The 25,379-nt window shown below is 41.2% G+C and overlaps 1 protein-coding gene across 2 annotated transcripts; it reads left to right on the top strand.

Annotated features, from left to right (window-relative positions):
- The first annotated feature begins 1,000 nt into the window (after positions 1-1,000).
- Positions 1,001-25,042, top strand: LOC139583239 (protein FAM53C-like). 2 transcript variants are annotated; one of them, XM_071414101.1, is made up of 6 exons: positions 1,001-1,201; positions 1,374-1,503; positions 2,795-3,035; positions 7,565-7,622; positions 12,665-13,506; positions 23,804-25,042. In XM_071414101.1, the coding sequence occupies exons 3-6, from the start codon at positions 2,964-2,966 to the stop codon at positions 24,068-24,070; spliced, it is 1,239 nt and encodes a 412-aa protein (XP_071270202.1). In that variant the 5' UTR covers positions 1,001-1,201; positions 1,374-1,503; positions 2,795-2,963; the 3' UTR covers positions 24,071-25,042. The 2 variants fall into 2 exon arrangements, with proteins under 2 accessions (XP_071270202.1, XP_071270195.1); XM_071414094.1 differs by lacking the exon at positions 1,001-1,201 and having other exon boundaries at positions 1,206-1,503.
- The last annotated feature ends 337 nt before the right edge of the window (positions 25,043-25,379 follow it).

The raw sequence follows: 25,379 nt of genomic DNA, 5'->3' as shown, positions 1-25,379 counted from the left end.
CCCTTATCTCACCTCACATTGTATATAGACTTGTTTTTCTACTGTATTATTGACTGTATGTTTGTTTTACTCCATGTGTAACTCTGTGTTGTTGTATGTGTCGAACTGCTTTGCTTTATCTTGGCCAGGTCGTAATTGTAAATGAGAACTTGTTCTCAACTTGCCTATCTGGTTAAATAAAGGTGAATAAAAACATAGTTTACCTAGATGTTTATTTGGACCCAGTATAATTCTTCATTTTTTAAACTTTATTTTCTTGTCCCAATTACATTTATTTGTTAGGTTTTCTTCATGGCCCAGCCCTCTAACACTCTTCCCTCCCAATTCTGTTTTCTTTCTAAAGAGTAAAGACGTCATATTTGGCTTTGTTGCTTTTGGCCCACTAGCCACTTCACCATGTTCGCCAGTCTGCGACCCAGCTGACTCTCAGCATTAGACAGTAGAGCCTGTCTCATCTCTCCTACCTACCTCACTGTTTTTCTAAAAACAGAATGTTGACGCTATCACTTTGTTTTGTTGGTTTCTTATTTTGTTTTTCCTGAATTGTCATTTGTTACAACCGGAGTACTGATGCGAATCGAAATGAATAAAGATTGGACTTTTTCCACACACAATTCTCAGGAGATTTATCCAATGTTAATTTGAAATGTAGGCAATGTCCGCGAAGTTAGCTTTCCTGACTTAATGGGTCTCCGGGATTGGGGGGATAGCGCGGAGGTCTTAACGTTTTGCGCTTTCATTTGGCTCGTCCAACATGCAACGCTAACTGCAGTATTCAAAGCATCCACCAGATAACGGTATATGCGATTTCTTGTACTTGCCTCACCAATACGTCGTACGGTAGGATGATTTCATATATATATATATATATGTGACATATTCCAGTGTTAAGGCGTGACTTTAAAATGGTTCCAGGGCCTATCAATTTGTCAAGTAAACAATTGATCCGAATATGAGTAGCGAACTACAAGTACCACACTTTATAGCCATCTAATAACCTTACGTCAGTTCAGTCAAAGGTGTGCCATTTTCAACAATTAATGAAATCTTGCGATTTGACATCCTTTAAAAAAATGTTTTTGTCTGCTCTTTTAAAATTATACACTATTGCACGTCAGCTACTTCAATCTTTTGTTTGAATTATCATCGAATGCGCCCACTGCTTGGGCGCCCCCTATTTATACATTCAATTCGCTCACAGGTTTGAACGTTTTTAATTTATTTTAAATGGACGACTGAATTGTACGCTGTGCTATTTTGTCTAAGATTGATATGTCTTGTATATTTCAATGGTACGTTGATTATGACGTTAATTTTATGTTCCAGATATTGTAATCAACCAAGGTTCGGGTACATGTTATGCTTTTTAATAGGTCAATAATATCGGAAACACAGATACTAACCTGGCTGCCAGTCGCGTGCTGCACAGGCTCCAAATTGGTTTATCCTTCAAGAGCAGCGTTTAACCCTCGTAAGGCCTGATGTCCGGTGGTGTTGGTCGAGGTAAGAACGACATTTTAATCGAGTAGCCGTTACAAAGAAAAGTTATTGATAGCAGTTTTATTTATCTGAAATGTCTCACTGCATTATAAAATGCATGGCCGTGTTTTGCAAACACGCGTCCTAGACATGGCACAGCGGTCCAAGGCTGTAGCAAGAAATGCATGAAATAATAGCTAGCGAGCCTCGACAGCTAGTGATCTAATCGGGTAGGGGGTAATAATTCATTTGTTTATTACAGACTAACAAATTATGTTTTTGTGTGGATGTGTCCTCAAGTCTGCATAATCGATTAAATGGATGTACGCTAAGCTAGCTAGCTTGCTAACCATACAAATTACGATTTGCGTTAGCTAACCGAGCTAGTTAGCATCATATGTCAGTGCGGCTTGCTATTGCTAACGTTAGTCATCTTGACTGAGCTAACTAAGTGAAGGCTTCATATTCTGTAAAGGGGTTTAGACCGACCTTAAAAAATATGATATAATAATTGTGAATGAATAGCTCGCTACCACACATTGCTCATTTGAAAGGTTTGTAATGGACAGCAAGGATACCATCATTTGATATAAACTAGTTATGTAGCCATCATTCTGGCTTTCCAAATGTCCTTATCAAAATGGTAGCTACCAAACATTAGCTAGCTAAGAAGCTTTTTCTCAATCTGTTCCGTTGCAAATATTGTTATTGAGTGAAGAAGAGCATGCCAGTTCATGATCGATCATGACATGCTTGGTACGTTGCCAGATTGTACCTCAGTATGCACCCTTTTCAAATTCACGTAGCCATAATTAAGGTTACTGGTTGAGGTGTTCGTTTTTGGTTACATTTTCTGGTTGTCAGACATGTGCCTCGTGATCTTGAGTAGGTATTCAATAACCCCCCGAGTGGGATCAGGAAGGCCATCTCTGGGAAACAGGCCCCTTGAGTCATCGTACTTGCGTTCCCCAGGCACCTGTCACCATTATTTCTGCATTCAGAGATGGTGTGTCTGAACACCTCAGTGAGCACGTTTGGTCAGTGGTTGAGCATCTAAAGACGTGTTATGTCAGGTCTGGAAAAGACCCCATTTTGACATCTAGGCTTAATTTGTCTACTCTGTAAGATAGAGAAAGTGATGGGTTGCCAAAAGGCAATATGGCAAACTGTACAGAACATGAAAATGTGATTACAAATGTCCTAAAACATTAACAGCTTTCCCATTTGAGCGGTATCACCTCTATTTGAAAACCCCTGCCCTGTCATTTCCTTTTGGTAACGCTGATCCGTCCTGCTGTCGGACTTTACCCTTCAGGTGAGCTGACTACAGTGATGACCATGTCCCAGTGAGACTGGGCAGGGCAACCTGGCCCAGAGGAGGAGTGGAGGTGCCAGAGAAGCTCTGCCAGTCACAATTAGACGGAAGAACAGATAGAGGGACATACCCCTTCCCCTCATCACTGCCCACCACCTCGCAACCATGCATGGTTTCACTGATCGAGCATCTGCAGAAACATAGTCTGGACGGCAACGCTCACCAAAGGGCCCCCAACGTGGTAAGGTTTTTTATTTAACCTTTATTTAACTAGGCACGTCTGAAACATAAATAAGAGCACCAGCTGTTCCGGAAGACTGTGTGATCACTCTCCGCAGCCGATGTAAGACCTTTAAACAGGTCAACATTCACAAGGCCGCAGGGCCAAACGGATTACCAGGACGTGTACTGAGAGCATGCGCTGTCCAACTGGCAAGTGTCTTCACTGACATTTTCAACCTCTCCCTGTCTGAGTCTGTAATACCAACATGTTTTAAGCAAGCCACCGTAGTCCCTGTGCCCAAGAACACTAAGTTAACCTGCCTAAATGACCACTGACCCGTAGCACTCACGTCTGTAGCCATGAAGTGCTTTGAAAGGCTGGTCATGGCTCATATCAACACCATCATCCCAGAAACCCTAGACCCACTCCAATTTGCATACCGCCCTAACAGATCCACAGATGATGCAATCTATTGCACTCCACACTGCCCTTTCCCACCTGGACAAAAGGAACACCTATGTGAGAATGCTATTCATTGACTACAGCTCAGCGTTCCACACCATAGTGCCCTCAAAGCTCATCACTAAGCTAAGGACCCTGGAACTAAACACCTCCCTCTGCAACTGGATCCTGGACTTCCTGACGGTCCGCCCCCAGGTGGTAAGGGTAGGTAACAATACATACGCCACGCTGATCCTCAACACAGGGGCCCTTCAGTGGTGCGTGCTCAGTCCCTTCCTGTACTCCCTGGTCACTCATGACTGCATTGGCATGACTCCAACGCCGTCATTAAGTTTGCCAACGACACAACAGTGGTCGGCCTGATCACAGACAACGACGAGACAGCCTATAGGGAGGAGGTCAGAGTCCTGGCCGTGTGGTGCCAGGACAACAACCTCTCCCTCAACGTGAACAACACAAAGGAGATGATTATGGGCTACAGGAAAAGAGGACCGAGCAAGTGTCCACATCACCAACAAACTAACATGGTCCAAGCACACCAAGACAGTCGCGAGGAGGGCACGACAAAACCTATTCCCCCTCAGGAGACTGAAACGGTTTGGCGTGGGTCTTCAGATCCTCAAAAGGTTCTACAGCTGCACCATTGAGAGCATCCTTCCTGGTATGGCAACTGCTCGGCCTCTGACCGCAAGGCACTACAGAGGGTACTGTGTATTGCCCAATATATCATTGGGGCCAAGCTTCTTGCCATCCAGGACCTCTATGCCAGGCGGTGTCAGAGGAAGGCCCTAAAAATGGTCAGAATCCAGCCACTCTAGTCATAGACTGTTCTCTCTGCTACCGCACGGCAAGCGGTACCGGTATGCCAATTCTAGGTCCAAGAAGCTTCTAAACAGCTCTTACCCCCAAGCCATAAGACTCCTGAACATCTAATCAAATGGCTACCCAGACTATTTGCATTCTTCCCCCTTTACACCGCTGCTACTCTGTTATTTATGCATAGTCACTTTAATAGCTCTACCTACATGTACATATTACCTCGACTAACCGGTGCCCCCGCACATTGACTCTGTACTAGAGGTCGACCGATTATGAATTTTCAACGCCGATACCGATTTATTGGATGACCAAAAAAAGCCGATACCGATTAATTGGCCCGATTAAAAATATATATATATATATATAAAAAAATAATTTTTTTAAAAACACTTTATAATTTTTCCCCCAAATTTTTAAAATGTATTATTTATTTGTAATGACAATTACAACAATACTGAATGAACACTTATTTTAACTTAATATAATACATCAATAAAATCATTTTTGCCTCAAATAAATAATGAAACATGTTCAATTTGGTTTAAATAATGCAAAAATAAAGTGTTGGCGAAGAAAGTAAAAGTGCAATATGTGCCATGTAAAAAAAAGCTAACGTTTAAGTTCCTTGCTCAGAACATGAGAATATGAAAGCTGGTGGTTCCTTTTAACATGAGTCTTCAATATTCCCAGGTATGAAGTTTTAGGTTGTAGTTATTATAGGACTATTTCTCTCTACCATTTGTATTTCATATACTTTGACTATTGGATGTTCTTATAGGCACTTTAGTATTGCCAGTGTAACAATATAGCTTCCATCCCTCTCCTCGCCCCTACCTGGGCTCGAACCAGGAACACATTGACAACAGCCACCCTCGAAGCATCGTTACCCATCGCTCCACAAAAGCCGCGGCCCTTGCAGAGCAAGGGGAACAACTACTTCAAGGTCTCAGAGCGAGTGACGTCACCGATTGAAACGCTATTAGCGCGCACCCCGCTAACTAGCTAGCCAATATGGAACTGTTCCGTATGTTATCTAACGGGTGGCATCCATAAGTCTAAATATTCCTGTTACATTGCACAACCTTCAATGTTATGTCATAATTACGTAAAATTCTGGCAAATTAGTTCGCAACGAGCCAGGTGGCCCAAACTGTTGCATATACCCTGACTCTGCGTGCAATGAACGCAAGAGAAGTGACACAATTTCAACTGGTTAATATTGCCTGCTAACCTGGATTTCTGTTAGCTAAATATGCAGGTTTAAAAATATATACTTCTGTGTATTGATTTTAAGAAAGGCATGGATGTTTATGGTTAGGTACAGTCGTGCAACGATTGTGCTTTTTTCGCAAATGCGCTTTTGTTAAATCATCCCCCGTTTGGCGAAGTTGGCTGTCTTTGTTAGGAAGAAATAGTCTTCACACAGTTCGCAATGAGCCAGGCGGCACAAACTGCTGCATATATCCTGACTCTGTTGCAAGAGAAGTGACACATTTTCCCTAGTTAAAATAAATTCATGTTAGCAGGCAATATTAACTAAATATGCAGGTTTAAAAATATATTTTTGTGTATTTATTTTAAGAAAGGCATTGATGTTTATGGTTAGGTACACGTTGGAGCAACGGCGGTCCTTTTTCGTGAATGCGCACCGCATCGATTATATGCGACCGCAGGACACGCTAGATAAACTAGTAAAATCAACAACCATGTGTAGTTAACTTGTGATTGATTGTTTTTTATAAGATAAGTTTAATGCTAGCTAGCAACTTACCTTGGTTTCTTACTGCATTCGCGTAACAGGCAGGCTCCTGCCTCCTGCCTGAAGTGCAATGTAAAGCAGGTGGTTAGAGCGTTGGACTAGTTAACCGTAAGGTTGCAAGATTGAATCCCTGAGCTGACAAGGTAAAAATCTGTCGTTCTGCCCCTGAACAAGGCAGTTAACCCACCGTTCCTAGGCCATCGTGGAAAATAAGAATGTGTTCTTAACTGACTTGCCTAGTTAAATAAAGGGGTAAAAAAAAAAAGTGTCCAAAAATACCGATTTCCGATTGTTATGAAAACTTGAAATCGGCCCTAATTAAATCGGCCATTTCGAATTATCGGTCAACCTCTATTAGGTACACATTGGTGCAACGACAGTGCTTTTTTCGAGAATGCGCTTGTTAAATCATCACCCGTTAGGCTGTGATTCGATGAGAAATTAACAGGCACCGTATCGATTATATGCAACGCAGGACACGCTAGATAAACTAGTAATATCATCAACCATGTGTAGTTAACTAGTGATTATGTTAAGATTTATTGTTTTTTACAAGATAAGTTTAATGCTAGCTAGCAACTTACCTTGGCTTCTTGCTGCCCTCGCGTAACAGGTAGTCAGCTTGCCACGCAGGCTCCTCGTGGAGTGCAATGTAAGGCAGGTGGTTAGAGCGTTGGACTAGTAACCGGAAGGTTGCAAAAACGAATCACGGAGCTGACAAGGTCAAAATCTGTCATTCTGCCCCTGAACAAGGCAGTTAACCCACCGTTCCTAGGCTGTCATTGAAAATAAGAATGTGTCCTTAACTGACTTGCCTAGTTAAATAAAGGTGTAAAAAAATAAAATAAAATAAAAATAAGATTTGGCCACAATCGGTGTCCAAAAATACCGATTAACGATTGTTACAAAAACTTGAAATCGGCCCTAATTAATCGGTCGACCTCTACTCTGTACCAGTACCCCCTCTGTATATAGTCTTGCATTGTTATTTTACTGCTGCTCTTTAATTTCTTGTTACTTTTATTTCTTATGTTTTTTAATGTTTATTTGTATGTATTTTTAAACTGCATTGTTGGTTAGGGGCTCCTAAGTAAGCGTTTCACTGTAAGGTCTACACTTGTTGTATTCGGCGCATATGACTAATAAAATTTGATTTGCAGTCAAGAACAAATTCTTATTTTACAATAATGACCAAACCCTCCCCTAACCTGCACGACGCTAGGCAAATTGTGCGGCGCCCTATGGGACTCCCGATCACGGCCGGTTGTGATACAGCCCTGGATCGAAACCAGGGTCTGTAGTAATGCCTCTAGCACTGAGATGCAGTGCCTTAGACCGATGCACCACTCGGGAGCCCACGTGTCAGCCTAAGACTCTGCTTGCATGTCCTTGTCTTGATTGTAACAGTGCTCAGCTTCATGACCATTTATGTCTCTTTCTGTCATTTGAGCTGTTCTGAATTTTTTTCCTGTGCTTTTGCTCCTCAATGAACATGTCTGTCTTCCAGTTTCTGCTGGACCCCAACAACCTAGGAATTTGCTGGCCTACAGATGGATTGATGCCTGGTGAGTATGTACAAGTGAAACAATGTCTTGCATTGTACCTTTTGGCTTTGCACTGTTGATAAGAGCACAGACTAATGGAAGTGAATTCCAAATGACAAAGGAAATGTTTGTATAGGTTGTTAAACAGGAAACCACATTACGTGATCTATTGCACACATGTATCTTCTCAGGCTGATCATGCAAAGGGAGTCTTCTTATAGGTAGACTCAGCAATACAGTGCGGTCGGAAATTATTCCGAACCCACATTTTGTTATGTTACAGCCTTATTCTAAAATTTTTTTTTTTTTTTTTTTCAAACGTATTTACACTGAAATCACATTTAGGTATTCAGACACTTTACTCTGTACTTTGTTGAAGAACCTTTGGCAGCGATTACAACCTTGAGTCTTCTTGGGTGTGACGCTACAAGCTTGGCACACCTATATTTGGGGAGTTTCTCCCATTCTTCTCTGTAGCTCCTCAAGCTTTGTCAGGTTGGATGGGGAGCGTCGCTGCACAGCTATTTTCAGATCTGTCCAGAGATGGTGGATTGTGTTCAAGTCTGGGCTCTGGCTGGGCCACTCAAGGACATTCAGAAACTTGTCCCGAACACAGTCCTGCGTTGTCTTGGCTGTGTGCTTAGCGTCGTTGTCCTGTTGGAAGGTGAACCTTCACCGTAGTCTGCGCTCTAAGGCAGGTTTTCATCAAGGATCTCTCTGTACTTTGCTCCGTTTATCTTTGCGTAGATCCTGAGTAGTCTCCAAGTCCCTAACTCTGAAAAACATCCCCACCGCATGATGCTGACACCCATGCTTCACTGTAGGGATGGTGCCAGGTTTCCTCCAGATGTGACACTTGGCATTCAGGCCAAAGAGTTCCATCTTGGTTTCATCAGATCAGAGAATCTTGTTTCTCATGGGCTGAGAGTCCTTTAGGTGCCTTTTGCCACTGAGGAGTGGCTTCTGTCTGGCCACCCTAACATAAAGGTGGAGTGCTGTAGAGATGGTTGTCCTTCTAGAAGGTTCTCCCATCTCCACAGAGGAGAGTGACCATTGGGTTCTTGGTCACCTTCCTGACCAAGGCCCTTCTCCGATTGCTTAGTTTGGCCAGTCAACCAGCTCTAGGAAGAGTCTTGATGGTTACGGACTTCTTCCATTTAATAATGGAGGCCACTGTTTTCATGGGGACCTTCAATGCTGCAGAAATGTTTTTGTACCCTTCCCCAGATCTGTGCCTTGACACAATCCTGTCTCGGAGCTCTACAGACAATTCCTTCGACCTCATGGCTTGGTTTTTGCTCTGACATGCTGTTAGACCTTATATAGACTGGTGTGTGCCTTTCCAAATCCTGTCCAATCAATGTAATTTACCACAGGTTGACTCCAATCAAGTTGTAGAAAGATCTCAATGATGATCAATGGAAACAGGATGCACCTGAGCTCAATTTCGAGTCTCACAGCAAAGGGTCTTAATACTTGTGTAACTAAACTATTTCTGTTATAAATTTTTTTTTATACATTTGCAAGAATCTGTTTTCGCTTTGTAGTTACGTGGTATTGTGTGTCGTTTGAGGAAAGAAATGTTTCATTTTAGAGGAAGGCTATAAAGTAACAAAATGTGGAAAAGGGCAAGTGGTCTGAATACTTTCCGAATGCACTGTGTACAGCAGTAGATAAACTCAGCAAAAAAAGAAACACCCACTCACTGTCAATTGCATTTTATTTTCAGCAAACTTAACATGTGTAAATATTTGTGTCAACATAAGATTAAACAACTGAGACCATAAACTGAACAAGTTCCACAGACATGTGATTAACAGAAATGGAATGTGTCCCTGAACAAAGTGGGGGTCAAAATCAAAAGTAACAGTCAGTATTTGGTGTGGCCACCAGCTGCATTAAGTACTGCAGTGCATCTCCTCCTCATGGACTGCACCAGATTTGCCAGTTCTTGCTGTGAGATGTTACCCCACTCTTCCACCAAGGCACCTGCAAGTTCCCGGACATTTCTGGGGGGAATGGCCCGAGCCCTCACCCTCCGATCTAACAGGTCCCAGACGTGCTCAATGGGTTTGAGATCCGGGCTCTTCACTGGCCATGGCAGAACACTGACAATCCTGTCTTGCAGGAAATCACGCACAGAACGAGCAGTATGGCTGGTGGCATTGGAATGCTGGAGGGATGAGTCTGCAGGAAGGGTACCACATGAGGGAGGAGGGTGTCTTCCCTGTAACGCACAGTGTTGAGATTGCATGCAATGACGACAAGCTCAGTTCGATGATGCTGTGACACACCGCCCCAGACCATGACGGACCCTCCACCTCCAAATCAATCCCTCTCCAGAGTACAGGCCTCGGTGTAATGCTCATTCCTTAGACTATAAACGTGAATCCGACCATCACCCTCCTGGTGAGACAAAACCGCATATCCAAATGCTAATTCTGGTCAGCTTCATATCGGACAAAAACTTCAAAATGTGATATTACCGGTCGAAGAAACATTTCAAACTAAGTACTGAATCAATCATTAGGATGTTTTTAACATATAGCTTCAATAAAGTTCCAACCGGAGTATTCCTTCTTGTCTGCGTGAGCCATGGAACGCAAGTGACTTGCATGAAGAAAATGCATGATCAGGAAATGGTTGCTTGATGGACACCTGACTGATTCTGCTCTCATTCTCTCCAACAACACCATAGAAGTCTCATTGGAATTTCTATTGATTACTGACATCTAGTGGAACCCCTAGGCAGTGCAACCCCTGCCATAAGTCATTTGGAATTCTTTTGGGACTCTGTTGAATACAGACAATCTCAGATTTCTGACTTCCGGTTTGATTTCAACTCAGGATTTTGCCTGCCAATATGAGTTCTGTTAATCTCAGAGAAATAATTCAAACAGTTTTAGAAACTTTGGAGTGTTTTCTATCCAATATTAATAATAATATGCAAATATTAGGAACTATGACTAAGGAGCAGGCCGTTTGAAATGGGCACCTTTCATCCAAGCTACTCAATACTGCCCCTGCAGCCATAAGAAGTTAATTGCCTACGCCTGTAAGCTGTTAGTGTCTTAACAACCGTTCCACAGGTGCATGTTCATTAATTGTTATGGTTCAAGCATGGGAAAGCGTTTTAAACCGTTTATAATGAAGATCTGTGAAGTTATTTGGATTTTTACGAATTATCTTGAAAAAGGTCAGTTTCTTTTTTTTGCTGAGTTTATTAGAGTAAGCTTAGGGCTGGGCGGTATACCGTTTTTTGCTATATACAGGTATTGATGCACGGACTGGTTTGGGTTTTTACTTTACCTTCTGTACCGGTATTTGAATGTTTGGTTTGTTAAATGTGATACGCAATGTGTAGCGTCCCTTTTATAGTTTACTTCGCTACTGGAGTCATCTCTCTCCACTCAATGCCGCTTTCCACACAGACCTAGCCACGCCCCCTGTTTCTTAAGGAGCGCATTTGATGTTCCACAATCAGGAGACACTTGCCTTCAGTCTGCATGGTCAATGCAGCATATGCAACACAGATGATAACAACGATGCAGTTGTCACTTTGCTTCTTAATATAAATCTACTAGCATTCTATAGTTACACTATTAGCTTGTGTTTGTTACATCTGTAAACAGCTAGTTTGTCTTTTCTTAGCAATGTGTTCCTAAATCTTTTTAGCTGCTAATGCTAATCGCTAGTTAGCTAATAAATGTCCTGAGTAAGAGAGCGTAATTGGCTATGCAGTCTGATAATACCAGTGATTGCGTAGACGTAATCAGCATGTTGTTTGTGCATCAGTGTCTTCTAAATTAAAGAGGTAGACGCAAAGCAAGAATATGTTATCTACATGAAGTAGCTAAGAGAAAACATTAAATGTAGCCAAAGATTATAGGGTCCCCTAGGAAACACCTATCAACACATTAGTTTCTACCCTGTCACAATAACTCCTCCCTGGCATTTTCATTCGTTGTCATGTCAAACAACACTGTATTAAAAGTGCCCACTATTATATTCTAACTATGTAATTAGAATAGACATTCTATTCCCATGATTCCAACAGTTAACGCAAGTGTTTTGCTCTAAATCGCAAGTCAAATTGCAACATTTGGTTAAAATAAGATTACTTGCCCATATCGTGCTGCCCTACGTGGCAGTGTGGAAATGATCTCAAATGCAGAAATGGAAAATTATGACACTTGGTGTTGAATTGTTTTATACTGTTCAATCAGAATGGAGAAAGACCCATTGAAATCACTTAGAATGTGTTTGTTGCCACCCTAGGGTCACGCACTACTCATAAAGCAAATGTAGATATTTTATTATTAAAAAACATAAAATGCTGTTGTACCGTAATAAATAAATAAATAAAATACTGTGATATAATATTTTGGCCATATCGCCCAGCCCTAAGTAAGCTATGTCAAGAATCCAGTATATAAATAAATATGGGGTGTTTTTTCTTTGTTTCACCTTTATTTAACCAGGTAGGCCAGTTGAGAACAAGTTCTCATTTATAGTCACACTGTAGAAATATTAGAATGAGCAACAACGTTTATATGTCGAGAATACATTATTTAAATACACAGTTCAAACCCCCATGATAGAATTGCAGGAAATTGGCTTCAGGACCGCTGTCATTGTCAAGAGCAAGCTGCAACTACATTTGTATCAGGAATTAATTGCTTTTCTTAGATTTTCTCTCACATTATTGTATTAAATAAACCTCAACAGTAGTTTCTATTAATGTTAGAGCTGGGCGATATGGACAAAATTCAGTATATTTATTATGATATGGATTTCAAACAATAAATAGAACGATAAGTCTCACATTAATGTGCACCATAGTTACGTTTGTATACTTGTAACTGCTACTACTACTTTGATTGTAGTAGTTATCAAATATCCCGTTAGGAATTGCCCAAATTAGCAGACTCTTTTCAAACTTCATATTTTCTCTAGTATTGTAAAATGTATATGATAAGTGGTCAGTTTGGTTGATGTCGACATTTTTGGTTAATCATTCCAGCTCTAATTTATGGTATCATCTTTCTCCTTCTCCCTAATAGAGAGTGGTTATTGGCAGCTCTGCCCTCCCTCCAAGCCTGGCCTGCAGGGTGTGCTGAGCTCCAGCTTCCCCCCCTGCCCTGTCCCTCTGGTTCCCCCCGAAACTCGCCTGGCAGAGGGGGAAGCCCTGCACCGGCCCCTGGTCCCAAGCACCTCAGTGACAGACCTGTCTTTTCCAGGTGCACCCCCTCCCCCCCCGCCACCCCCCAAACGCCACTGTCGTTCACTGTCCGTGCCAGAGGACCTTTCACGCTGCCGTTACACCTGGCGGCCCAGCGCTTCGAGGGTCTGGACACCTGTGAATCGTCAATGCCACAGTGGAGGGGTAGCCGGGGGGCCTTGTCCGCTTCGTGCTCCTAGCTCATCTCTAACCTCTTCACTACACTCTTCTTCAAGCCCCACATTCTTTAGCATTGCTCTTTCTCCTGACTCCCCACTGCCCTGGAATTTCCCATGGGACCCCAGTGACACTGCTGGAGGAGGCGCCTGCTGCTGTTTCTTCCACTCCCCATCATCATGCTCCTCTCCGTCCCCGCTACACCCTCCCCTTCCTCCACAGCGACGCTTCTCTCTGTCACCTGTCCTTATCAGAGAGGCTGCCGCCCAGTTCCTGCCCCCGCCTCCAGTTCCACCCCATTGTGCAGCACCCCCTCCGGCTGTGCCTGCTTTGCCCTCCTCTGCCTGCAGCACCCCGTCCTCTCTTCGCCGGGCCATCCCCCCTCAGCTCCCTCGCTGCCACTCACAGCCCTGTGACCTGCTCCTTCTCAAACCGGGACTGAAGCGACGCCGTGACCCAGACAGACCATTTGCCCGGCCAGTACTGGATTTCACCAAGATGACTCAGGTAAACAAAAAATCATTAAGGGTCAGGAAATGAATAGAAATGGTTGCCGTATGTAGTTTGGTGGTGGAACATGCCATCTGCTAGCCAGAGGAAAGTTGTTAATTTGAAGGTTAAAGTGATAGTTGGATACAAAATGGAATACTGGTTTCCTTACCCTGTAAGCAGTCTATGGACAAGGTATGACAGCAATGCATGGGATTTGTGCCACAAAGCCTAGAACGTTAGCATTCGGAAACAAAACCAAAGCATGGATTCCTGTCATACATTGTCCGTAGACTGCATACCGGGTAAGGAAACCAATATGTAATTTGGGTGAACTATCCCTTTAAAAGTAGACTCAGCAAAATGATGTTGCCACGAGCTGCACCGCAAATATTGAGATAAGCAAGATGCATGACTTTGCATTCATACAGTCACACACAGTATCTGCGCATGGACATGGGTAGCCAGGGCACCAAAACAGTGGAGAAGTTGAGCCTTGCACTAAAACCCCCCCAGTTGTTGTGGAAATTAACCCACTATGCTGTTTACCTTGTGCACCTCTGCCATATTGCTGAGTTGACCTTTAACCTTCATTAAATTAGACCCTTGTGCCTAATCTTAAATGTTTGTTCTGCTGGTCGAATATCCACTTCCCTACTGTTGCGGAAATTGACCCACTGCTGTTTACTTTCTGCATCTACTAGAGTTGTGCCAACATGAAAGTTCTCCTAGTCGTATCCGTAAATTGACAGTTGATAGTCGGATCGGATGATACTTGTGATCGGAAAAAACAAAAGTGTTTTAATATGCTAAGTATATGTTGGCAAAATACCTTCCTGCACGTTCTCACTGCAAAAATGTGTGTCCTCAATTTGCAGCAGGCAGCCAAGTTTGCTGTCACTCAGTCAGAATACGCATCAGTGTTTAATATTTTTTCTAGTGATGCACCGACATGACATTTTTGGCCGGTACCGATATCCAATAATTTCTTGCCAAGATAACCGATACTGATATTTAACATTTTAGCGGCATTTTAAGCATTCTAGTACAGTTAAATAGTTAACACACACATGGACGCAGCGGTCTAAGGCACTGCATCTCAGATCTCAGCGTCACTACAGTCCCTGGTTCAAATCCAGGCTGTATCTCATCCGGCCGTGATTGGGAGTCCCCTAGAGCGGCGCACAATTGGCCCAGCATCGTTCGGGCCGTCATTGTAAATAAGAATTTGTTCTTAACTGACTTGCCTAGTTAAAGGTTACACACACACACACACACACACACACCACACTGACCAAAAAGTTATTTTGTTGGCATTTACGTATGTCCCCATTACCAGTAAAACCTAATCAAAACCTATTTCTTTCACTTACTTACTGTCCTGTTTCGTTGTTCATTTGTTCAGTCGTTTCATTCTCAACCAGGATTTCTATGGAACGCTGTTTGGGTCTTTGCGTGTCAAAAAAAGATACACGTCAAATAACACGACATAATCTGTTTCAGTTGCTATAGCTAGCTAACTATATAGCTAGGTGTCATCTAAAATAACCCTAATTTATAAGACGTTTTTTATTTGATTATTGGTGGTCGGACCATCTATGTGAAGCTAGCCACAATAAGGATTAGCCACATTAGTGGACTTTGCGGTTAGCCTTAAATAAAAGTATGGCATAATTCTACTATTTGTGTTAATTTGCATCACTGTCAATTACATACTTTTATTTTTGAAGGCAAACCGCAAATTCCACTCTTGTGGCTAGCTTTACAACACATTACCCGGTCCGGTCGAGCCTCACTAGCCAGATGAAGCTAGCTGGTTGCTCATAATGTTAGCTTTGGGCAACAGGGTTAAGTAGCTGGCTAACTATTTCTTTTTATGAAATGAAGTTCAATTTCAATAGGTGAACAACTAGTGGCAACCTAGCTAATACTTACTCACAAGGATTCCTAAATCATTGCTAAGAATAATGAAAATGCCTGCAGTTTCTACTGGTCATTGTTTTCAGGCTGGTTGTATTGGTGCTAGCTAGCTACCGCAGAAGTTGCGGTCGAACAAATTATGCTTTATTACCAACGCGGTATTGTAAACGCATCATTCGTGGCTGGTGTTTGCTTGTTTGCAGACTTTTTTGTACAGCTTTTGACAGTGCTACTGTATCTTTTTGACAAGCAAAGACCCAAACGGTGTTCCATAGTATGTATGTGGTGTCGCTAATAGCAGTGGCGCTATAACTCTGTAACTCCGGTAGGGCAACATCTAAAAATGGAGCACTTGGTAGTGTGTACCGGTGCTCGACCAGTTGGTGAAAGCCAACATCACCCACGACAGAGACCACCGGTGGATTGTCAAGGGCAATGAATTCCATTATCTTGGCTTTAATGGATTTTGCCTTTGAGTTGTCCCGCTGAAATGTTCTTACTTTTTCAAATGGCTGCTCGATCCACACAGCAGACATTGTGTGGGCTAGATTAGGAATGCTGTGTCGTGTAGCGCAAAATTTTACGTGGCATTATTACTTCATGTACCTACGTTATATAGGTATGCAATGTAGCTTTGACATCGGTTTTTAACATCAGCATTAACTAGACATTGAGCCGATACCGATGTTGGAATTTTTAGCTAATATCGGTCGATTCCGATATGTTCACCGACATATCGTGCATCCCTAATTTTTTCCCCCATACCCTTGCCTCGCTTGTTAGATATTATGCACATTGATAGCTTGATAGCAAACGTCTTCACCATGCAATTCATCATAGTAGCAGGCAGCAGCAATCTAAATTATCAGACCAAAGGAATAATTGATCAGGTGAAATTATGAAGCGAGTGGACAGCTACAACTTCACTATCCAATCAGAGCATACGGCCAACCCTTCTCTTAGCAAACTAGCCAGTTGAGTTATTTAGATCACGTAAAACCTGACATGACTGACTGACATGAGAAAGATGCATGCTGGTACCCGGAAATGTCACCCCCCCCCCCCCCCAATTATGGATAATTACAAAAAATACTCTGATCAAAATCGTATCCAGAAAATGTCCCATATCCGTTACGATACAAGCATTTCGCTACACTCGCAATAACATCTGCTAACCATGTGTATGTGACCAATAAAATTTTATTTGATACTCGTTTTGTCCGACTACTCACCACACCCCAAGCATCGACGTCATATCGCTGAGTCTGCCTTTAAGGCTGAGAAAGCATCCTTGTTAAGCTTGTCAAACCACAGTCTAACTGTACTGTAAGAAACATTCCCATTTGTCAGCGAGATGGACCATTTATTTTTATAACATCAATAGACATGCAGAGGCAACTTTCACCCATAACTCCATCCTTAGAATACAGACCATACCTGTGTATTATTGTTCTTGTTACCAATCGTTCCAGGCCACAGATGTCTTTTCTTCTGTTCCCATGCCCCGGGCGCAACCCCTGAGTGTGGTTAATTGTCAGGGTGCCAATGGCTCTCCCTGTAGGCAATGCCAGGCAAATGTTATACTGTACACCAAGACTCACTCTTGAATGGATTTGCATATAATTTTCATGCAGCTGCAAGAAAGTCTGGCGTCCCTTTTCAGTGCACTCACCCAGTCACTCCCTCACATAAAAAAATAAAAAACATGGTACTTTACATTTTAAAAGTTGCAGGTTAATTTTCCCCGACTCATTTACATGTGGTATATGTACAACCGTTGTGTTCTGTTTAGGTTTAGAATACTCTTTCAACAGCCACAGTCATTGGAGGAGCTTATTACAAGAGTTTTTGAGTCGGGCATACGAGACTAGGCTTACACCTACAGTATTTCGTAGTCCAGCCTGCTATATTCAAGTTGACAATACTATCCCAGTTAATTTTCAGGGAGATGTGGCATCATATTACCCTTGTTTCTATTGTTTGTCACATTTTTAAAAGAAAATCCTGAACTAGCTAAACTACTGCGCCCATGTTGTAAGAATCACAAAGATTTTATATGATGCTACATTTTTCCACTTCCTAAACAGTTATATCAACTTGATTTCGTTTGATTTAGGGTCGTTCCATAAGAGTTCAATTACTTTCTGACTGCACCCCTTTAGATTTGAATGAAACCTTCCATTCAAGTTTGCTCATGATAGAAGTGGTCAGAAAGTTACTTTTTGGACCTGAATGTGTCGTGGAAAATCATTTTCAAATACAACGCTTACCAGAACTTTTAAAATCAAACATGCTCTTTATTACAACTGTACAGCCCACCGGCATGTCCCCGCGGAACACACCCCCCGGAACACACCTCGCGGAACACACTTATACATAAATAGCATATGGGTCCACCCCATATGCAAATAAGCATACCTCCCCTAATTTTTCCTGGAAAAGAAAGTGTACATATTGTTAATATTCACAACGTTACCTTTTAGTCAGCAAACCAATAATTTTACTTATCCATAGATTTTATTCTAAAGCGTCTTTAACAGTTCCAGAGAATTGTGGTATAGAATGTCTAACAATTAAAATTCCATCGTTATTTTACTAGATGTCAAACGTGATCCAATACTTCTTCTTGACCACATATAAACTGTAATCTCTATGAAACACTCATTGTTCGCTCAGAGACTATACACCGACAAGTAAAAAATTCCATTCTCACTAACCTCAAACCAATTAGTTGTTTGTTATTTTGACAAGGAAATAAACTCTTGTATAGCGGCATTTCCTACTACCGCACTAAGTTCTAGTGTCACCTTACACTAATTTTCCCCATAACCCGCTATATCCATATTCAAAACAGGGAGCTATTTTCTCATTTGTTCTTAGATCTTGTCAATAGTTCTGCCAATCACCCGCACGTCTGCGAGGACTAGAGGAACCACACACACAACCTCATCGCAATGTATTTTCTGATGATAGAATGTTGACATCAGAACGCCTACAAATCGAGCTTCACATTTTGGTCCCATGCGACTATTTATTTATTTATTTTTCCTAAATACTCCCATGTATTTCTACACCTTTTATTTACTATTTTTCCGAGTTAGAGCCAATCTCCTTTCCAATTAATAATTCATTTGTCACATCACTTAATTTCTTTTATCGAAGCCTACTCTATACAGTACATACATTATTTCTGAATACTACAGCATCAACTCTACTCTGTCACAGGAGAGCTGCGCGCTCCCTCTCCTGGACGTTCTGCCTACATACACACACAACTCATCTTTCCTTCCTAATCTTCTATTTTTACACAGATCTACTCATTTCTTACAACATTATCATTCATCCTTTTATGTTTCATCCGTTCATTCAATCCCTTTGTTTTTACCTCAAAACAACTCAGTCTTTCTTTATTGACTTAATTCACTTCCTTCTACATAAGCCTAGACTTCTACAATATGACGAGACTACTGTCTAATCGGATCAGCTTGTCTTCATATCCTATTCAACCCCCAATACTTATCTTTTCTTCTATTTTTAGAGTAGTATTGTGGCATGACCTACTGAATTACCAAACCCTGGTAGCTAGACAGAGCGGTTTTTTATTCGCAGGATTTCTTTTGCATTTGAACGCCGCACAATCGGGCCAACGTTTTTCCTGCACCTACTACTTCACCCATACAATCTTCCTTTCAGAGCGGAAACTATGAATATTTATTTAACTACTGATTTATGTTTTGACCGTATAAGTTACTTTTGCAGTTGAACGCCGCACAATCGGGCTAACGTTTTCCTACAACCTACTGTTTTATGCTTTGACTGTATAAGCTACTTTTGCAGTTGAACGCCGCACAATCGGGCTAACGTTTTCCTACAACCTACTGTTTTATGCTTTGACTGTATAAGCTACTTTTGCAGTTGAACGCCGCACAATCGGGCTAACGTTTTCCTACAACCTACTGTTTTATGCTTTGACTGTATAAGCTACTTTTGCAGTTGAACGCCGCACAATCGGGCTAACGTTTTCCTACAACCTACTGTTTTATGCTTTGACTGTATAAGCTACTTTTGCAGTTGAACGTCGCACAATCGGGCTAACGTTTTTCCTGCCTTCTAAATATTTCATCCGTTCAGTCCTTCTTTCAAAGCGGTAACCATGAAATATTAATTTAACTACTAAATATTCACCAACAGACCCTTCTGCCGCGCTGTGAATATCCCACCCAAGCAGACCTTTTCAAAAATGTTAACCAGCCATCTCAGCCAGATGCGCAAACAACCGCATCATTTAAGCTACACATTCGAACGGTCTGATCTGAACGAGCGCATGCATGCTCACTCTACATCTAACACAAGCAAAGTTCACAGCACCTATTCACTCAGTCTCTATACATGCGCATACATTTACATTTAATACCATTCCCCAAATTACACATACATGCAAATTCATTGAATTTAAAAGTTCTTTTGTATTTACTGGTTTCATTTTAGGAAATTTGAAAGAGAGACTTACGTGGCGCTCCTCTCGCTGAGACAGTATCTCTGGAGCAATCTTACACAAACATTTCAACTATTGTAAGAACTTGCTTACCTTCTAGTTGGGCGGCCACCTCTGTTTGTTTAGATTGTCCAAAGAACCCATCATCAGCCAAGAACGTCCCAGTCCCTATCAGCTCCTGGCTAGCTCGCCAATTATGTCGTGGAAAATCATTTTCAAATACAACGCTTACCAGAACTTTTAAAATCAAACATGCTCTTTATTACAACTGTACAGCCCACCGGCATGTCCCCGCGGAACACACCCCGCGGAACACACCCCGCGGAACACACACCGGTTCCAACATTTATACATAAATAGCATATGGGTCCACCCCATATGCAAATAAGCATACCTCCCCTAATTCTTCCTGCCATCCTTATCTTTTTAGTTCAGGCTTCCTGCTTGTTCACGCCTACTAACGCCCATTATCTGCTTTCAGTTAAATTATAATAGTGGCCAGACCCATGCTTGTCTTAAAAATAATATATGTCCCTCTATACTCTAGGCCTATGACTCAACCCTGTATTTAATTCAATGCCCCAGCATGTTCTCTGGTATGTCCTTATTGGAATTGGCAGACTCTATGTCTCTTCTTGTCATTAGTGTCCAGTTGCCTTAAGCATATTTCTCTGGTATGTGTGCTTTTAGTGGAATGTGTAGACTATAAGTCTAGTGTGTCCAATTATTTTAAGTGCCCATGTGTCTGGTCAATCTGTCAGCACAATGGAGAAAATAAGAGGGCCAGAACGTCTCTTAGTATATCTCCATTACCACAGTCTCATGATAAATGTGAACATGTGGTTCGTTACTTTAATGTTCAGCTATCTTTTATATTTATATTTTATCCATGTGTTTTATGTTACTACTACAAATGCCAAAATATTTAGAAGATAGAGGTGCTCAAAGTTGACCTGTTTTGCATACCCCTCCCTACCATGAGATGTCATCCATGTTTTCATCACTGAAAAATATTTACATTGCTGCATCTCAACTGATGACAGTAAAATAGGCATTCTCTTGAATACCTGGTGGGTGTCCATTTAATTCATGCAAACAGAATTCATAGAATGGACCTATCCCGTCAGACCACTGCAATTTAGCAGGTACACTATTGACATTTTATTTCATTTTTACGTTTCAATTACTATGCAAGCATGTATGTGGGACAATTTGAGGAAGCACTCCTTTACAAAACATAGACACACCCCCTACTTTCTAAAGGCCTCCTATGGAAGAAATACATAGATGTCTTTGTGCTATGGGAAGGAAGTAAGCAGGAACTAAATGAATTACAAACTACTAAACGAGAGCTCTGAATACCTCAAATTCACCATGCAGACTGATGAGAGAAAAGTATACTACCGGTACTTATGGATCATCAAAGAGTGATGCATTACACACAGACTTATACACAAAGCCCACAGACCGCAATACCCTGCTATGTGCGGATAGTATGCATTCCCTTCCCCTCATGAATGGTCTACCATATATCCAGTTATGTAGGGTTAAACGAATCTGTGGCCACCAGACAGATTGACAGCAATGCTAAAATAAAAGACAGATAATTTCATTGAGAGGCTACAAGGACAAAACTCTTAACGCTGCAATGATGAAAATATCTCAAAAACCAAGAGAGGAATTACTTAACTCAACCAAAGAAGAAAACAGCGCAACAGAAGCAATCCTGAAAAAGCACTGGCATATTCTGCAATCGGACAAAAATATCGCACACCTGTTCAAGGAACCCCCACTCGGTGGTCTATAAGTGTGGTCGCAATATTGGAGATGGCTTGCTGAGATCTGACCTGTACCCTGAGCCCACCAGACACTCTTGACACCCATTCCAAATGGGAACTACAAATGTGGCTCATGCGCACAGTGCAATAGCACTATAAAAACATCCAGGTTTAAAAATCCCTGTTAGGGGTATCATCTCATGCAAGACCAAGGGAGTATCTATCTCATCACCTGTTCATGTGGGAAAGCCTACGTAGGACAAATGAAAGTACAATTTAAACAACACTTAGCTGAACACCACAGCTCAATCAGGTGTAAAAACATTGACTATCCAGTAGCAGCTCACTCTGTTGAAGCTATCCATCTTATCTCATCCCTCAAATACACAAGGCATTGAGCATGTTACTCTACCAAGGAGAGGAGGTAACATTGAGATCCTACTATTATGAAGGGAGGCTTACTGGATATCCTGTCTAAAAACATTGACCCCTAGTGGTCTGAATATTGATTTTGATCTCAGGCCCTTGTTCATAAGAGAGAATTGCTCACAAGTCTTATAAATTGATATATTCTTTCTACAGCTTATCAGCATACACCCAATATGTTCCCCCTGTTGATGATGCTTATTATGAATTATAGTTTAACCAAAAGATTACATGTAACAAAAAAAATTATGAAATAGGAAACAATTAAATATACTGAATAGGTGAAATTGAATTAAACGATGTTGATGCTAATACTATGTACAATATTTAATTGTTTCCATATAACAATAGCCTAATATATTCAATATGCTATAAACTATTGTTTTGCTTTTTAAAGTTTCCCTCAGTTCATTCTAATGAACTTAATAGTTATGACACAACTGTCATTGGTTGCACTAATTGCACTGTTTGTCTACATAACCTGGTTCAAGCATTTATGACATTACCCTGAAGGCACAGCGATGCCGAAACGTTGGTGATTTACCCAATAAATTACTGGGAGTTTATATATAGTGTGCAACTCTCTTTATGTTTATAGCTTATAGTTTATTTGCCATTTACTCAGCACTTCTACATAAAATAATTTTCTCTGGGTGTGCGCCAGCTCATGTTTTTATTCTAAGTTTCAATTACTACCAGAAAGATGACCACCAGTCCACCCACCGTTGAATGTCAACATGAATTAAAATCTATATTCTGTTATATTTCTATGATTTCAATAGGTTTCCTATGGAAGATTGACAGTTTAATTTAAAACAATGGATATTCCCACTCAAGTCAACGTTATCTGATGTGTGGACCTTCAACCATCTTTGTGGTACCGTTTGAAAGTTGAAATTACAATTTCATTCATGTTTTAGTTAATTTATCAGCCAAAACATTAGCTACAGATTGTAACACCAGATATTGTGATTTTTAACCCCAAAAAATGGGTATCCATTATACTGGGAGTTACAGATTAGGTACTGTTTGGTTTAGCACAGAGAATTTTCGACCAACCTTGGCGATACTGTCTTCATCCTCGATTTGTGGAAACAGGAGTTTAATAAAATGTCCTTGTCTAGTTGCAGGCTGTCCGTAGAAAATTGAATTTAGCAAACTATTAAAATGTATTTTTTGCTCCATGAAGAAATCTGACAATGTGTATGCCGCCATCTTGTATATTTCAAGTTTTCTCTCATTGATTGAGATGGGTTTTTAGGTAATTTATGTAAAGAAATTATCAAATAGTTTGACAACCCTGTTTGTATGCTTTCAAATGATAACAAACTCAAACGTTTGTCTTTTTCGGTCATGAAGACATGGATGTGTCATGGTAGGGTGAGGTATGCAAAATGGGTCAACTTTGAGCACATCTATCTCCTGAATGTTTTGGCATTCAGGTCCAAAAAAGTAACTTTCTGACCACTTCTATCCATGGGCAAACATGTATGGAAGGTTTCGTTCAAATCAAAAAGGGGTGCAGTCAGAATGATTGAAATCATATGGAACAACCCTTTACCTATTTCTGTATCATGAACAGAGAACATGTGGTTTGAATGTAGACCGCTCTTGTCTTTTCTAGAGAGGGATGATACATGTGTAAACAAGGCCTTGTTCTCTCTCTCAAATGTTTCTCCTATTTGTGTCTTTTCAGACTCGCAGTACAGACCCCTTGAGTGGTATGGAGCGTGGATGGCTGGCTTGTGGAGGGGATGTTTGCATGGGCTTTGAGCCTTTTTTGGGGGACTTCAGAGGGTCGTGTTCACCAGAGGGGCTGGGAAGGACAAGCATTGGTCCTCTAAGCGAGAGTGACGAGGAGGGGGAAGAGGGGGAGGAAGACCCTGATCGAGAAGAGTGTCAGCCGAGTATCTTTGAGAGGGATTGTACAGAACTAGATTTGAGCCTAATTGAAGAAAATTAAAATGTTGTTAATTGGAGACTGTTTTCCTCTTTACCGCCAGCATTCAACACTCCACTCCCAGCCCTGCTATACTTCATCGGCAGGGCTCTCAGGAACATGACTTCTCTCTCATGGGAAGAGCTGGGGTATATATAATCTCATTGACAATGGTCATGATTTGACTACTACCAATAATAACAATTAATTCAGGTAGCCATGGATGCTGTCCTTCCATCAGAGTACATTCCAGAACCAGTTGCTGAAACATTGTGAATAATCTGAATGCTGGAGATGCCAGCTATTCCCATAGTGTCTGTTGGATGTCTTCATAACGCACCCTCAGACTGATGGAATTTTGGAAGACTAACAAGCTTCTGGTCACTTGCTTTCTTTTACATGACTTTTCTTTTAATTGTATTTTTGTTGGTGCAGTAGTAAGAATAGACTTGAATGATGGTGGTGAATTGAATATCTGTGTTTTGTTCAGTTTGATGCAAAAGGGCAGTATGTCATTGCTGTTTTCTTTCTGCTGTCCTGTTATTTTCTGTTAAACAATCCATATGATTCAGCATAAGCCTTAAGACACCTTTTTTTCTGTAAACAAAAAAATACAACTATGAAAAGGTAATGAATTGTGTAGCTGTTGCTATTAGTCTTTCATTGTTTATTTTCTGCTGTTTTTTTTTAAATATTATCTATATGACTCATCTTCTGAAAATAGAGATGTATAGACATTGACAATGAATGCACTGTTTGACAAGTTAACCTAAAAATGGAAGCAACCACTGTATTCTGAGGGCACGTTGTAATATTGTATTATACAGCGATCATTTGTTGAAAACAAGTTGTGTAAAGATGGTAGCTGGGAGACCTGGGGCAGGCCATTGCTGTCTTTTAGACATGTTTTTTTTTATTGTATGTGTTAAAAAAGATGGCAATTTCGAACTCAGTTTGTGAATAAATAAAGTTTATTGGAAATTATTTTACAAGGAACGGAAAAAGTCCAGTGAGCTTTTTTGAAAGAATGTGTGTGTAGTGCATACATGCTTGATCTCAAGCATGCATGTCAGGTATCTGTCCACATCCACCATGAATGGGTAGCCCCCAACCATGGGTAGCCATCATGCCATGACATCAAGATATCCTCAAGTAGCACAGTAAGAGTCCACTCTTGTCCTGTCTGTGACTGCCCTCCACTAGATTCACTGGAACTGTAGCGATTAAATTGGGCAATACATGGAAAAGGGAAGTAGCAACCTGCCTGTGGTTGAGAATACATTATGATCTTTGCCATCTTGAAAAAAATGAATCGACCTCATGTGGTCCCTGA

Source organism: Salvelinus alpinus, chromosome 1 (assembly GCF_045679555.1).
Source record: "Salvelinus alpinus chromosome 1, SLU_Salpinus.1, whole genome shotgun sequence".
In the NCBI taxonomy this organism is placed as follows: Eukaryota; Metazoa; Chordata; class Actinopteri; order Salmoniformes; family Salmonidae; genus Salvelinus; species Salvelinus alpinus.
The sequence above is the reverse complement of the archived record's forward strand: the minus strand, read 5'-3'. Positions and strand labels throughout refer to the sequence as shown.